We start from the raw sequence: 15,146 nt of genomic DNA on the forward strand, positions 1-15,146 counted from the left end.
CAAATTAATTGTTTTCTCATCATTAATAAAAAAAAATATATAATTTCAATTAATATTATGATAATAAAAATTTTATTATAAAACATATTAAAATAACTAAACTTTAGCAAAAACTGGTTAGTTGAATTTATAGGAAAAAGGTTCATAAAATTTCTAAAGAATGATTATATCAAGAATTAGCATAATACCTACCCAGTTAGCAAAACGAGTTGGTAATATATATATATATATAAATTAAAAAATAGTAATAATTTGTGAAAAATACAGAAGCGTCGAGGAAGAGCTAGAGCGATAAGAACTACGAGCAAGTGATAAAGTATTACAATTTCAATCCATATTCCTCACCAACAATGCCTCAATCAAGCTGTCATGTGTATATATATATATTCTATTCGACTTTTTTTAATTTTATTTATGCGGCAAACCCCAAGCTTACTAATTCATCATCACATGAGAGCCAGCTTTCATCTCCAGGTGCATTTGTTTACTATAATAAATGCATACCCTTCACCCTTGTATATTTACCCTACCCAACATCAAAGTTATGTAATACTATATAATTAATTGGAAAAATTACTTATATAAAATTTTATATAAATAATAAATTTGTAGCTTATTCATCTTTAATCGAGAAAGTAAAATCTCAACTCATATAAAAGTAAACGCAACTAATATAAAAAAGAGCTGAATTTCAACTAATACAAAATGAACGTAACTCATACAGAATTCATACAGAATGATTTTGCATAATAACACACCTTAAATTTTATTTATTCACAATTATTTAAATATATATATATATAATAATTGTTAATAATATATTATAAATGTAATTAGAGTAATAAGAATAGAGAGCCAGAGTATTTACCAAAACTCTGTAAAATTCATCTCTTCTTTTCTTCTTCTTCTTATTTCTCTCTTTTCTTTCTCTTCTTTTATCTAACAAATTATACAAATAAGGGGGTATTTATAGGGTTACAAAAGTTGAATGAACGGTCAGGATCGATTTGATCCGACGGTCCAAAATACCATTATTGGTGGAATAGTAACAGTACCGGCGCTGCTAGAGTACCACATGGGCGGCTGCTACAGTATTTTCTAGATGCTGCTACAGTACCATCGTCTACTACATCAATTTGCTATAGTAGGCATCCATTATATAATATATATTTATAACAATAATAACTTTATAAAATTGTTGCACATACAACCAGCACTGGTGGTTTAACTTTAAAGAACTTTTTCCGTATGAAGTTATTCTTTAATTTTTTTATAAATTTCAAACTATTTATAAAGAAAAGTTCCATTTCTTATATAAAATCAAAATTTTATTATTTTTACTATTTTAGGCTATATGCAAAAAAACCCTTTATTTTCATTTAAAAGATAAAATCATAAAAGGAAAGTGAAGGGAAGTCGGAGAGGTCTGTGGAGGTGAAGCAGCAATGGCCACGAAGGGTTGCCCCGCCAACGCGTTCCTCTACAACGGCACGCTTTGCGCTTGCGATCCCGGGAGGTACTTTCTCAATGGGAGCTGCGCGCTGTTCAATGCTTCGGCTGGCACATGGGGGATCAGCTCCAACGTGGAGTCGACTTCGACCTTCTTGAGCACTGTGCTACCTTTGGATTCCATCAAGCGGGTCACGCAGTCGCAGGCGGTGCTGCTTGAGGCCACGCTGGTGACGCTGGTGTTGTGGTTGATGTTCTGTGTGGTAATTCGGTTTGTGAAGGTGAAAGATGGGAAGAGCATCTGGTTTCGGATTCGGTGGTGGATCAGTCGCCTCGATTTCTTCTATGCTACGAAGCACTGGATGGTTTGATTTTCTTGTGAATTAATTCTTTCTACTGTTTGCTATATTTGCCTATTGATTTGATTTTTCTATCTTTTCCCCAAAAATGTGATTTTGAGCTTCCTGGGAACTGACTTTCTGTCTTTATCCTTTTGCCTCACTATAAATCTTTCATGAACTGTTTTGCTTTTGTTTGTTGATTTTAAATTGTTTAAGATTTCATCATCTGTAATACTATATATATATATATATATATATATATATATATATGCTTGTTCTCTGATAGCTCATGAGATTCTCACCATTCAACCTGGTCAATGGGATTCTTAATGATAAAAAATAGCCTTTTATTATTGTTGAACTCACCCTTTTGCTCTTGACTGGGAGATTGTGACCTAGCATTTTTTGTTAATAATTGGTGTAGGATGACGGCACGGTAGTAAGAAAAAGGAAAACTGAGCTGGGTGGAACTTTTTCTGTAGCAAGTTGGATTCTTTTCGCCGGCTTATTGACTGTGTAAGTACTTATATGGATTTTTTTATGATCTTAGTTTGGAAATAATGTTGTTGAAGTATTTTTGAATCAATATTACCAGAAATGTTTCATACTTGGCTGTTATCTGATGACAGGTTACTCTATCTTCTTATTACAAAAAGAAGCATTGAGGTGCATAGAATGAGACCAGCTAATGCTCCAGATTTACTTGAATTTGTGAATGATTTGGAATTCAATATTACTACAATTTCTAGTATGAGCTGTTCTCATCTACGTGGTCTTGATACCTTAGTAACCGGAATTCCTGGCTTCATTGATTATAGAGTTTTCCCTTTGTCAACTTACCTAAATTATCACTGCTATAATACCAGCAGGGGGCCGACTATATCCCTTAAGTGCAATAATTGTCAAGTTCCTCGAAGAGACCACTTTGTTTCATGGGATTTTGTTGACCTTCCAAATGAACCTGCCACTGCTGTTGGTTTTGAGTTCAGCTTCACTGCAAAGGATCATAGTGATGATAGACATATGAGTTATGTCAGAGGCACACTGGAATCAAGTTCAAATGGTACATTGAAAACCTTTAGAGGTCCAGATTTGAACATATTAAAAATTCATTTGTTTCCACGGGCCTATAATAATATGCATAACTTAAAGCTCATTCAGCCTTTGTTTTATGACTTTGTCCCTGGTTCATCGTTGTCTGAGGCTAGCGATCTCATGTCTTCTCTTCAAAGTTCCAAAAGTGGAATAGTTAATACTACGCTGTATATGAGATACCTTGCTGATTACATTGTCGAGATTGACAAAGAAAGTGTGAATGGTCCTGGTAATTATCTTTTCTATTATCCTCAATTTAATTTTTAATTCTTGGATATGTCTGCTTTTACTTGTACAACAGCTCACATTTTCTACTTTGTTTTTTTATTTTCTGAAATCAACTCTGCTATTTCATCAATCACATGCAATCCAGCTTATATAATAATATAATATTATAATTAGTTCCTTGAATAGGTTATGTTTTTGATTTGAAGCTAAAATATTTACTACTGAATTGATTCCTCAACTTAATCTGACTTCCAAATATGCCTTCACCTGCTGAAAATACCACTTTCCCACAGTATGCTCCAAAATTTCTTCTTCTCTTCGTTGAGTTTTCCATGAGTTCATATTAAGGAAAAAGATGAAAAGAGGGCATGCACCCATAGTACCTAGTTTTGGTGTACTTGGTTCTCAAAGAAGAATATTCGTTCATATCCTGGACTTTCTGAAAGAAAACATTCACTCATGCATGCAGATATACTTGTGTCAGTGCACTCACATGATTTTGTAATATATCTGTAGAAATAAATGTTCTGTTTTAATATTTAAATTTAAACTGTTCTTTGAATATCTGTGAGCTTGCTGTTCTTCATTTGTGTACCTATGTGATCTCTGCCATATTTGGTAATTTGCGAAATACCTTTTAATTGCAGTGACTTTCCTCGCGGATGTTGGCGGGCTATATTCATTTAGTGTTGTTATTTTCCTTTACTTATTGCTGCAAGTAAGTGATTGTGTTTTTGATCATTTGGTCAAGCTTTCTCTGGTATTTTATCATCCAACCATAAAGATAGGAGAATTGCTACATCTTTAGACCAGAAAATGGTCATATTCGTTGTGGTGTTTAGGCCCAAATAAGATACAAAGCAACTAGATTCATCAAAATTTAGTATTGGCGCCTAAAAAAGAACTGCAGCGATTAATAATTTTTCTGATATAGAATTACCTGCTTTAGTCAATTTTCAATTGCAATACTATAATGTGAAAATCATTGGATTGCATAACAATATGTCATTGGTAATTAACAAGATACTTTTGACCTCAAGCAAGAACAACTAATCATTTGTAATTTACAGCATACTTTAACACTAGAACAGTTCGAACTGAAACCTAGAATGTATTCTGCAGTCTGCATGGTAGAAGTGTTCCTCGCCTATATTTTCCATTTACAGTGAGATGAAACCATTGAATATAACTGACTCGCTTATCCTGTAGTTTGAGGCCAGATTCAAGAAGTTCCGTTATGAGGATAGTGCTATGCGAAATATAAAAAATCGGAGTCGTGCTCAACGAAATTGGGATAAGGTCTTCCTCTAGCAATGGTTATTTTTAATGTTCAAATTTTCATTCAAATTGTAAGTGCTGACCATTCATTGATTCAGTTGAGGAAGTATGTTGCGTACACTTGGGCTCCTACCAGTTTGGATTGCAGTAACATGAGCAGCAAAGGGCACAGCAAGTCGACGGTAGATTCTTCTCATGGAATTGGGCCTCTTCACAGAACAGAACAGGCAAGTTGAAAAGATGCTCAATGCCATGAAAGAATAGTTATCCTCTGGTTAAGCTTGTCATAATTGTTTGGTTTTGATGGCCACAATAGACCTTAATACAATGAACGAATTAGTTAATGCAAGAAAAATCATTTTGCAGAAGATGATCATATTCAAATTTTGATGCAGAATTCAGTTCCTGAGGCAACTGAGAAGGACAGGTCTAAGTTAGCTGGTAGCACTGCAAGGTATAATCATAAACATGGAAATTCAGCAGATGGACATGTAAGTGTAACCTTTTCCTTTTTGTACTTATGAGTCTATAATCTTGCTATTTGTGGCCGTAGAAGTTGACTATTAGCATTGCAAAACCACCAGGTCTCTTTTTGCTCCTTTATTAAGACATTTGACTACCTGTCCTAATGGCATATTCTTGGGATCAAACCTCCTTCCAATAAGTCTTCACTTATCATATGTTTTGCTGTTTTATTTGACAGTGATTATATTTTTGTAATGAATTTTGGCTAGATGACAATGTTCACAGAATATTGGGCTTGATGTCATAATTTAACAAAATTTAATTAGAAAAAACATAATGGTGTGCACGCTTCTAGTTGCCACCCTTTTTACTTCAAATTTTAATATGAACTAGGTGAGCTTTCAAAAGTTCTAAATAATATAGAAGTATATATTCATTATTTCCTCTATGCTAAAAATTATAAGTTAAGCTATGACTAAAAGAAGGCTTTTCCATGAGATTCTAATATTTTGGAGTAGCTTCCTTTTTCTTAATGATTTCATGGACTAATTCAACAAATGTCTTGTAATTAGCTCATGGGTCTGAATCAGGTGCCTGGATGAGGTTTGCTTTTAGTTTGGTTTTTGGAGTTGCATGATGTAAATGAATTCTACCTTGTCTATCCTATTGGTATAAATCTGATGATTCATTGTCACACGAGAACTGATTTTGAATTCTTGGATAACAATATGAAGGGTCCCAGTTAACATGAACAAACTCTAGCATAAGTATCATGTAACTATGAGACAATTACAACGTGCACAAGGAAATGGATCTTTGTGAGACTGTTCTCATGTAATTTTAAAGCCAGCATTGGAGAGCTAGTCCATTATCTTATTGTTTTTCAAAGCCTATATATGCTCTACCAACTTCATAGATCAATGAAAATTTACTAATAATTCATAGTCCCGTTGTGTTTCTTGCAGCAACAATCTCGACAGTGATGGTCATGATGAAATTTCGGTCAACCGGACAATTAGCTTTCAATGAATCTGATTATTGGTGAATGAATTATTTGACTTGGAACTATGGCTTTGGTTTGTGCAAAAGGCGAAGTCATCGGAGGACTCTGTCAAGCTGCAGATTGAAAATACTCCGCCTTTTTGCTTGGATCCTGAGAAGTGTTCTCCAGTTTTCAATGTAACATAATACAACCCTTTGCATGACTTAGATGGAGAGAAGGATGCCATGTTGTTCATCATATTTGTTAGGCAAGATTGGAACTGCAGATAAGGATTGATTCATCTGGTGTTAGCCAGTGATTTCCTGGGTTTTGGGGGCTGCTACAATTATGAGGATCTATCTACATGAGCAATATTGGCTTGTTGATATTGTGGTGTATCTGCTGCTGAATTTGTTCTTGTACCTCTAATTTGTAATGTAAAATATGTGAAGAATGTAAATTAAGAAGAACCACATTGATGCTTTTGGAGCATTTGATCTTGTAAAATTGTGTTAACATTAGGATTTTATGGTAATTAATCTATGGTTTTTTTTTTTTTGGGTCATTTCTATGGATTTGGTTTTGTTTTAATGCATCAAAGATACAATACTTTTTTGTCTGAAATAAAATTAAAATAAAATTTAGGTTCATTGCAATTATGAAAGACTTTTATTTGCATGATTGTTTTGCAATTTTTTGTTTGGTCGGATTGCATCCACAAATTCAAGCAAATTACCTCATAAATATATTTCTCTTATTATTTTGAGTGATTTTCTTTATAAAATTTTTAAATGTTAATTTTTATTAAATAAATTGTGTATCTCTTAATGATTAGTTCAAACATTTTATGTGCCATTAAATTTCCCTGTTATTTATTGGTCCGATATGTGGCCGGTAATCACGTGCGTTGTTAGGGGGCTTGCTTATCAAACTTGATGGCAGTATTTTTAAAAGTAATTAACAATTAATATTAAACCAATTCCACTACCATATATCATATAAAAATATATTCTTAAATGAAGTCCTTGAAGTCAAAAACTTAGTACAAAACATACACAGATGCAGAACGTAACCACACAAAATATTCGATACCAATAAATTAAGAGGTCGTTTGTGATTTTTATATTCTAATAAATAAGTTAAATTATTAAGATATTATATACATATAAAAAATAACTGATTCAACTAACTATATTTTAAATTAGTTTTAAGTTTGTAAAATTTTTTAATCAACAGGATTTTTTTTATTAAAATTAATTTATAAATTGTAATAACTTCATCAATCAACAATTATTATTAATAATTGTTATATTTATTTGAGTTCAATTTTATGATTTTATATTTAGATAAAATTTTATTTTTATTAAACATAAAAAAATTTAAATTCAACTCTTTTTAATTTAAAAGGACTATATTTAAACCATAACCTTGGTGTATTGAAATTAATATATATATATATATATATATTTATTTATTTATTTTTAGAAAAGCGACAAGCATCAGAACCCAGGGACAAACATATGGGAGAGCCGCGCTCACCGCGCTCACCGCCGAGTTGGCTGAAATTAATATATATATATATATGTATGCATGATGCATGTTTTTATTACAGTTTTTAAAGTAAGTAAATTGATAATATATGTATATATACATACTCTGGCGTCGATCCATGCATGCATTCATCCTACTTGTGATGAGGTTGTGGTTGCGCCAATATAGACATGAAGAAAAGTCACAATGAAGAGATGCAAAGTGAATAGTTTCCTTTCCCTTCCAGAATGGATCTTGACTGAGGATGAGAATTAATAATATTGCCATGCAAAACAATGCTCAAACGAAGGGACGTTCCAATGAAGAGAAGCATATATAGATTAAAAGTGGCGTCCCTTCTCCTAAAAGATACGCTTCTCAGAACACTATATAACAAAGTTAAAGCCTCCATGATACCTCACACCATCCCCTCATTATTTGAATAACAAAAATGGCTTCCATCCTTGAAATTCTGAATTATCACAAGATGGACAGGAGGCTTTACGAGAAAATACTGGGGCTTGGTCGTCTTGCTAATGTGGCCCGCAACATCGTCGCTTTATGGATGATGTTAGAGTTTATGAGTATCGATGTTATTTACTGTGTCAAAGACATTACTGCTCATATTCTATTGCTAGACTTTGTTTTGGAGGCAGAGGCGATTCTCAATGTTATTCGTCCAGGCTCATCATCATCCTCCGATAATGATGAGTTAATAGCTATACCACTCACTGCCAACTTTGCTAATGAACCTATTGATTTGCGGTTCTTTTCCTGTCATAGTGATGTGATAGTGAGAGGATTAACATACATTCTTGATGGAGTTGGTACACTCATTTTCAATGATGAATTGAATCAAATGTTGCTCAATTATGAAAGGACATTAAGTTTTTCTCAACATCAAGGGTTGAGGTCACCAGCTATACCAGAGGAGCTGGGTAGACAATACAACTCTCGAGTTACACCTTCGTTGGAGGACCACAGATCATTATTTATCACCTTTTCTAGAGGATTTGCTCTAAGGAGGGAGGAGATCATGGCTTACTTCAATGAGTAAGTAGTTATTGTTCAAAATTTTGATATTTTTTTATTGTATATATAATGTATCGATACCTAACCCAATTAATAAGTCTTTAGGAAGCCGATAATTCAATCATTATAACTAGTATATCGTAATATTTGCATGTTTCTTGATAAACTCTTAAATAAAGGGTACTTGACACCTATTGTCAAAAAATAAAAAATAATGTATTGATGATTTATTTGTTTATATATTTTGCAGGAGATTGGGAGAATGTGTTGAAAGAGTTATGATGGAGCGTACTCCCATTGGAGTAGCACCAATGTATGGAAGAATTATATTCACAAACGATGCATTGATCGATATTTTACTTAATGGAGAGCGGGTGGTAAAATTCGTGATAAATGGAAGGCATGTTTGGGGACGAAAATATATTCCCAGGGCTAATCGTATCCCATAAAGTTATGCAATGTTATATATTTTGCAGGTGATATCCCATAATATTATTTTTAATAATAAAATAAAATAAAGTTATTGCATTTTAAATTATGGATTTTTCATCTTTTGCTTCACTGAAATTCTGAAATATTTAAATTATTATCTATATTAAATATTTTTTAAAAATGTTAGTCTTATAAGTGAAATGTAAGCTTTAAGACAAGATGCTAAAAAAGTGGTATATATAATAAATTAAATTAACATTTAAATACATCCATACATACATACATATATATATATATATATATATATATATATATATATATATAATTGTTAATATTCGTAAATATTATTTTTAAAGTTTTTATTCTATACATATTATTATATCTCACACTTAATTTTATATAAAAACGAAAAATATATTAAACATAAATGAAAACATAAATGTTATATAAACCTATATATATATTAAAAAAATAAATAAATCAGAACAAAACAATAATAAATAACAAAATAATTATATATATAATTTAATTCATTAAAACTAAAACAATGTTATATATATATATATATATAAATTAAGTATCATGAAATGCAAGATGGCAACATTCGCGCGTCCGAAGAGAGTCACATTAACGAACAACGGCCACGTATCTTGTTCGTTTTCAAGCGCTCAGCACTCTCCAACGCGTGTCTCTCCCGCACATAAAGCGAAAGAACCCGCACCGATCACTCTCTCTCTCTCTCTCTCTCTCCTTCATCGATTATCGTTGTTCTTCAAGAAGAAGCCCTTGAGAATGGAGGAGGCCTCAAGTTCGCCGGAGAGAAGCGTGCCCAAGCTTGGCTTGCTTTGCCGTGGCTGGAGGATCGGGAAGAAACTGGCCGTCGCTGGAGCTGCGGTGACGACGGCGCCACTTGTTGTCCCTCCGCTACTCGTCCTCTCCACCGTCGGCCTCGTGTGTGCCGTCCCTGTGTGTGTCTACTTGGCGGCCTTTGCTGCAACCGAGAGAGTCATGACTTCGATGCTGCCAATCCCTTCCGATGAAGAACCAGTGGAGAGTGAAGTAGGGGTTGAGCCTTTGGATATGGTGTATGTGTGTGTAGTTAAGGAGAAGGGTAGAATGGATGATGATGATGATGACGATGATGATGATGTGAGAGGAGGAGGAGGAGGAGAAGAGAGGTCATTGATGGATGTGGAGCGTGAATCTCTGATTGAGAATGAGAAAGGGGAGGTGGTTGTGTTGATGGATGAGGAGAAGAAATCAGAACAAGTGGAGTTGGGGGAGAAGAGTGGAGATGGAGAGGGTTTGGCTGATGCAGCTGTTCAGATTGAGAATCCATTACCAATTGTTAGTGAAAAGGATGAAAATGGTGAGAATTCAGCAATGAATAATGGGAAGGAAGAAGATGAATTGAGCGTGATGGAGTATGCATCTATGGTTGAGAATGCTAATGGAGAAGTAATTGTCATATTTAAGGAGCTGAAAATTGAAAAAGATGAGTTCTTGAATGCTCCTGAGACTGAGAAAACATTGCCAACTTCTCAGATTTCAGTTGCTCCGGTTGATAAGGAGAGCTCAGAGTATGCTTCTGCTGTGGAGGATCAGTCATCAGAAACTGCAGATTCTGAAATTCAGATTTCCACAGAGCTTGTGACAGTTTTGTCTGTTGATCAGACAGAAGCTATGGACAAAGATGAGGTTTGTAATTTAATTTGCATATTATTATTATTACTTTTATTTTTCCTTTCCTTGTTTATTTTCTTTTAGCATTCTTGACTCTTGAATGCAGAGAGAAATAGTTGTAGTTCATTAAGAGAGAAGTTCAATTCAATTCCCAAATTAGTACCCCTGTTACTAGGATTCTGTTATTCTTATTTTTGTGATAGTGTAGTCAGAGACGATTGGAACTGTAAGTGAAATGCAAAGAGGATTTCACTTCCAACTCATTTTAGTTTAGATTAATGCATAGTACAAACACTGAATTTAGTGTGTCATCAAACTTTCAAGACTACTATAATCCAAATCCAGTAACAAGATCTAAAGATTTTAAAAGCTCATAGCCTCATGCCATTCTGCATTCAATTAGGATATATGACTATATAAAGTAACAATCTAATATAACACTGATCCGCAGTACAACAAACTTGCAACAAATCATGTATCTTTTATATCTTTGTTGTGTATGTGATTTATGTGATATTGGTAAATCCAATGTAGGGTAAGTTTAATGAAGAGAAGATATGGGAGGAGATTTATGCATTACGAACAATTATGGGATACCAAGGGGCTTTGAGCATGTCCTGTGTTGAGGAATTGACTGCTTTATATATATTTGCTGGAGTGGAGCCCCCTGCTAATGTTAAGGATTCCCCTAAACTTAAGGAAGTTAATGATATGCTCCTGTTCTTAAAGTCTGTAATTGGAGTCAAGTGAAGCTTCATGTTGAATGCTAATGTTTAGTATATATAAACAAGTGTAAAACTACTGCAGACTCTAGAGTACTTTCATAAGGTTTTTGGTATTTGTTCTGAAAATTGCTTACGGTGTATGTTTATAGATGTGATTTAGAATAATAATAATAATAATAATAATAATACTTCAGTATGATCATGTTTTCTATTTCATTGGCCTTGTTTTGATTTTTCTCATTTTTCACATTCTTCATTATTTATCTTCATTCTTTTCTCCATTTGAATGCTATCAACACATCACGCAGTATGAATATGGCAAGTTTTTTTTTTTAGCCTGAAAGAACATTTTATAAACTATGAAGGGCTTCGACAAAGCAGAGTACAGCCATGCCCATCCTAAATCTCCACGGCATGCAGTGTCCAAGACAAGCAATTCAGAAAATAGACAATGCAGGGGATAGACATCCTTGAAGCTATCAATGGTTGAAATAAATAAGTTCTTACAAATCAGATAGATTTAAATTTAAATCATGAAGTTATGCACAAGAAAAAATTAAAACAAACACGGCACCCTGGACTCAGCACAAGAATATAACAAAGGTAATGAATATATGGAAAACCAAGAAAACATAATTGATAAAAGTATTCAAACAATTACACAAGAATCATCTATCTAGATAACAAGATCTCAGCTTGCAACAATAGTTGTTCGGTACACATGAAACTCTTGTCGGACTTCTTCTTGAAGGATCATTGTCCTACAGAGAATAATTAGTAAAAGTTCACTCACCTAAAATTGATGGAGAGAAATTTATTAGCAGGTTTGTTAGAAAACAATTAAATGGGACAACATTTGGCTTCACAACCTGTTCATTCAATAAGTAGTTGTGTGTCCAGAATTGCTCAAGAAGGTGTAGGCCAATCCTTTCTGATTTCAAAGAAGTAGCTGATGTCTAAATAGCACTTACCATCATCATCTACAAACTGAAAAAAAAAGAAGGGAACATGAATACTCATCTAAAATATTTGGAAACTAACATGTATTCTTAGGACATTAATTGTCTACCTTTGTTTTGGCAGAGTAGGACCCTCTTGCAAATATACCAGAAGGTGTAGTCTCTTCTTCCAGTTCATATATGTAAGGTTCTTTTTGAGGACTGAATGTTCCAAGCATTACCTTGGTGTTCTCAACTGGACAAGATGAAAACAAAATTTTCAGTAAATTGGTATTCACATACATGGCTAATTGAATGCAAACTATGGAAAAACAAGTATGCTTTTTGTACCTCTAACTCCAGTCTTCCATACAGTATTAGTGTATCGAAGCCCTGAAACAATGTTGTTGGTAACGGTGAAGGAGAATTTGAGACGGTAACGGCTTCCGTCTTTAAGACAGAATGCATATCCCTTGGCATTTGGCACAAAAGGGATTGGCAGAACAAGATCAGGGCGATTAGGAGTTACAATTGTAAGGCTTTGAATCTTCACTTCTGGCTCAGCAACATCTGCAGTTTTTATTCAATGAACAAACAAACATCCTTTAGTTCTTTGGTAATTTTAAAAATTCCCAACTATTATCATCAAACACCAACATTAACATGATGCAATTGGTCTTACTAAATGGAGAAACAATGTAGCATAAATTAAATCAGTGAACAGACATCTTCTTCTGAATCATTTAAACATTCATAGTTGGGACTATCAGATGATTAGATAATCATTCCTTTAATCAAACAATGCAGGACTATAAGATCACTTACTTCATAAAACATTCTGAGCCATTAGGACCACCCAAAAAATGGATAAACAGAAATGAAAACAATTCTGATTTTTTTTTTAAGAAAAAATTGCTGAATTGATTAAGCATTTCATGATTGTAAATTAGATTGACCAGAGCATTCCTGAACAATGTAAAACAATTGTCTCTGTCAGGATTGATATATTCAAGCTGCAAATTAACATCCCAAATTTCTCTTTTAGATAAACCAGAACATTCATGTACAAAAAATCAAAACAAATCCAAATCAAACCAAGAAAAAAAAAACAGAGAATCACAAGAAAAAATAAAATAAAATGAAAAATTACCTCCAACATCAGAGAGATCAACACTCCCAAGCAACTGTTCCTTCCACCTCCTCAAGCTCTCATCATCCTAAAAAATCCAATCAATCTCATCAAACCCAAATTGATTCAAAAGAAGAAGATCAACAACAACAACAACAACAAGAATACCAACAGCCAAACCTTATCCATCTCTAGCTGTTCCTTGAGAGGAACCTGAGGGCCAAGAGGGACCTGGAGATTCTTATCATCCTCTTCATCATCTTCAGGCTCATCATCGTCATTGTTCTCGGTGGAACACAAAGATGTGGTGCTAAACTTACGAGATAGCTTCTCAGCGTCGTCAGCGTCTTCTCCTTCGTGATGTTGCAGCGGTGGAGGCGCGACGCTGGTCTCGCCGGGTGCCGGCTTCTCCAAGGTCTCCATCGAAAACGAAGGCAAAGATGATGTCTTTGGTTAGGAGGCAGAGAGAGAGAAGAGAGGAGGTGATGATTTCCATAATAAGAGTCATGAAGGAAAGGATGATGAATGAGAGCGAGAAGAGGTCTGATAGCCAATGACGTGATGACGCGTGGATAAGAACGTTTCTGTTGTTTTTTTAGGGGGGTTAGGCCGTTGGACGAGGGATTGCGCCAAAAACGGGTTAGATGTATTCCATCTCAATTCGTGGGGCCATTTGGTCCGGCTTTATTTATTTTTTTATTTTTTTATTTTTTTGGAAGCCGGTCACGTTTTTTTATCCGGCGACAAAAGATTCAAAGACAACACCCAAACATCTATAGATCCATTAAAATTGTTGTATTTAACAAAACTCAAACGTGATACCTCTTAAAATATTATTTTTTTTAATGAGATTAATATTACTGAACTATGAGCTCTTTGGTTTATTTTTCTTTTTTTTATAATTTTTTTTAAAATATAAAAAACCTAGATTTTATTTTTAAAAAAAATACTAATAATTGCATGCATACATGTTGTATAAGAGTGAGAATATTGGCTAAAGGAATTGTACTTTAGAAATTGTATTTATTTTATATTTTTATAAATAATTTTAATGTATTATAAATCCTATTGTTAATCACATATAAAAATTGTAATTAAATTTGTTTAGATTTTTTCGAATGAAGGATGATGTAATGTTTTATTTTTTTTTTTCATTTGTAAGATATATAAATTAATTTTTAGGAGAAGAAGAGGAGATTGAAAATTTCACATTAGAAGTGAGTTTTTTTTTTAAGTTTTGAAAAGTAGGAAACAATTAATATTATATTTATGTTTATTTTAAAATTTATTTGTGAAATATTTTGTTTAGTATTTTTTTTTTTTAAGTTTATCGTTGTGTATACTATACAAACATTAAAAGCTATGGGAGTGATGAGTAATTACCAAAATGATGGGGGTAAAATTGAAAATCACTTTTGTTCATGGGCAAGACGGCATTAGATAATGATGAAATATTTGGGGCCTACTTTTTCTTTGTTGAATAATTGTTTGGTTATGATTAATCAATGACATCATTGACCAATGCTTAAGAAATATATTGTACTAAATTCTCCCAAAATCTAATCAAGAGATGTTAATGTTGATCTTGAGCATGTCATTTGGAACTTTTTCAACAAAGCTGTGTTTGAATTAGGGTGTTAGGTTGGTGGCGTTATCTTTAATTTAGCCACTTAGTTATGATGAAATGTTTTGATTAAATAGTTTATAAAGATGAGAAATTTCTTGGAAAGGGATTTTTTTTCCCCGGAAAGTCACTAGACTTGATTAGGCTTGTGGTTAAGGACATGTGTCCAAAAAGCTCTCATGGAGTGTTATACATTTTCATTTTTTATGAGAGCA

At 33.4% G+C, this 15,146-nt stretch overlaps 4 protein-coding genes across 6 annotated transcripts; 3 read left to right on the forward strand and 1 right to left on the reverse strand.

Annotated features, from left to right (window-relative positions):
* The first annotated feature begins 1,395 nt into the window (after positions 1–1,395).
* LOC120261399 lies at positions 1,396–6,396 on the forward strand. The gene is made up of 8 exons (XM_039269282.1): positions 1,396–1,814; positions 2,215–2,306; positions 2,420–3,114; positions 3,761–3,831; positions 4,323–4,412; positions 4,490–4,618; positions 4,787–4,882; positions 5,822–6,396. The coding sequence occupies exons 1-8, from the start codon at positions 1,446–1,448 to the stop codon at positions 5,837–5,839; spliced, it is 1,560 nt and encodes a 519-aa protein (XP_039125216.1). The 5' UTR covers positions 1,396–1,445; the 3' UTR covers positions 5,840–6,396.
* A 1,423-nt stretch (positions 6,397–7,819) lies between these two features.
* On the forward strand, positions 7,820–8,849 carry LOC120260180. Its single transcript, XM_039267621.1, has 2 exons — positions 7,820–8,421; positions 8,651–8,849. The coding sequence occupies exons 1-2, from the start codon at positions 7,820–7,822 to the stop codon at positions 8,847–8,849; spliced, it is 801 nt and encodes a 266-aa protein (XP_039123555.1).
* A 743-nt stretch (positions 8,850–9,592) lies between these two features.
* LOC120261853 (FK506-binding protein 5-like) lies at positions 9,593–11,382 on the forward strand. The gene is made up of 2 exons (XM_039269857.1): positions 9,593–10,530; positions 11,050–11,382. The coding sequence occupies exons 1-2, from the start codon at positions 9,625–9,627 to the stop codon at positions 11,263–11,265; spliced, it is 1,122 nt and encodes a 373-aa protein (XP_039125791.1). The 5' UTR covers positions 9,593–9,624; the 3' UTR covers positions 11,266–11,382.
* Positions 11,383–11,835: 453 nt separating this feature from the next.
* On the reverse strand, positions 11,836–13,791 carry LOC120261855 (rho GDP-dissociation inhibitor 1-like). 3 transcript variants are annotated; one of them, XM_039269859.1, is made up of 6 exons: positions 13,488–13,791; positions 13,329–13,395; positions 12,530–12,748; positions 12,310–12,434; positions 12,110–12,227; positions 11,836–12,001 (listed from the first exon to the last, which is right to left on the reverse strand). In XM_039269859.1, exons 1-5 carry the CDS (start codon positions 13,728–13,730, stop codon positions 12,147–12,149), a joined length of 735 nt encoding a protein of 244 aa, XP_039125793.1. In that variant the 5' UTR covers positions 13,731–13,791; the 3' UTR covers positions 11,836–12,001; positions 12,110–12,146. The 3 variants fall into 3 exon arrangements, with proteins under 3 accessions (XP_039125793.1, XP_039125794.1, XP_039125792.1); XM_039269860.1 differs by having other exon boundaries at positions 11,836–12,033; XM_039269858.1 differs by having other exon boundaries at positions 11,836–12,227.
* Between the last annotated feature and the right edge of the window lie 1,355 nt (positions 13,792–15,146).

The sequence above is a fragment of the Dioscorea cayenensis genome, chromosome 5, assembly GCF_009730915.1.
Source record: "Dioscorea cayenensis subsp. rotundata cultivar TDr96_F1 chromosome 5, TDr96_F1_v2_PseudoChromosome.rev07_lg8_w22 25.fasta, whole genome shotgun sequence".
In the NCBI taxonomy this organism is placed as follows: Eukaryota; Viridiplantae; Streptophyta; class Magnoliopsida; order Dioscoreales; family Dioscoreaceae; genus Dioscorea; species Dioscorea cayenensis.

What these genes read in the sequence shown, in the direction of transcription:
- LOC120261399 (XM_039269282.1), top strand. Translation starts at nt 1,446, where the DNA reads ATGGCCACGAAGGGTTGCCCCGCCAACGCGTTCCTCTACAACGGCACG. An exon ending in TCCTTTACTTATTGCTGCAA is followed by an intron (nt 3,832 to 4,322) that starts GTAAGTGATTGT and finishes CTTATCCTGTAG; the next exon opens with TTTGAGGCCAGATTCAAGAA. An exon ending in CTCAACGAAATTGGGATAAG is followed by an intron (nt 4,413 to 4,489) that starts GTCTTCCTCTAG and finishes TCATTGATTCAG; the next exon opens with TTGAGGAAGTATGTTGCGTA.
- LOC120260180 (XM_039267621.1), top strand. Translation starts at nt 7,820, where the DNA reads ATGGCTTCCATCCTTGAAATTCTGAATTATCACAAGATGGACAGGAGG. An exon ending in ATCATGGCTTACTTCAATGA is followed by an intron (nt 8,422 to 8,650) that starts GTAAGTAGTTAT and finishes TATATTTTGCAG; the next exon opens with GAGATTGGGAGAATGTGTTG.
- LOC120261853 (XM_039269857.1), top strand. Translation starts at nt 9,625, where the DNA reads ATGGAGGAGGCCTCAAGTTCGCCGGAGAGAAGCGTGCCCAAGCTTGGC. An exon ending in AAGCTATGGACAAAGATGAG is followed by an intron (nt 10,531 to 11,049) that starts GTTTGTAATTTA and finishes AATCCAATGTAG; the next exon opens with GGTAAGTTTAATGAAGAGAA.
- LOC120261855 (XM_039269859.1), bottom strand. Translation starts at nt 13,730, where the DNA reads ATGGAGACCTTGGAGAAGCCGGCACCCGGCGAGACCAGCGTCGCGCCT. An exon ending in TGATCTCTCTGATGTTGGAG is followed by an intron (nt 12,749 to 13,328) that starts GTAATTTTTCAT and finishes TAAAAACTGCAG; the next exon opens with ATGTTGCTGAGCCAGAAGTG. An exon ending in ATGGAAGACTGGAGTTAGAG is followed by an intron (nt 12,435 to 12,529) that starts GTACAAAAAGCA and finishes CATCTTGTCCAG; the next exon opens with TTGAGAACACCAAGGTAATG.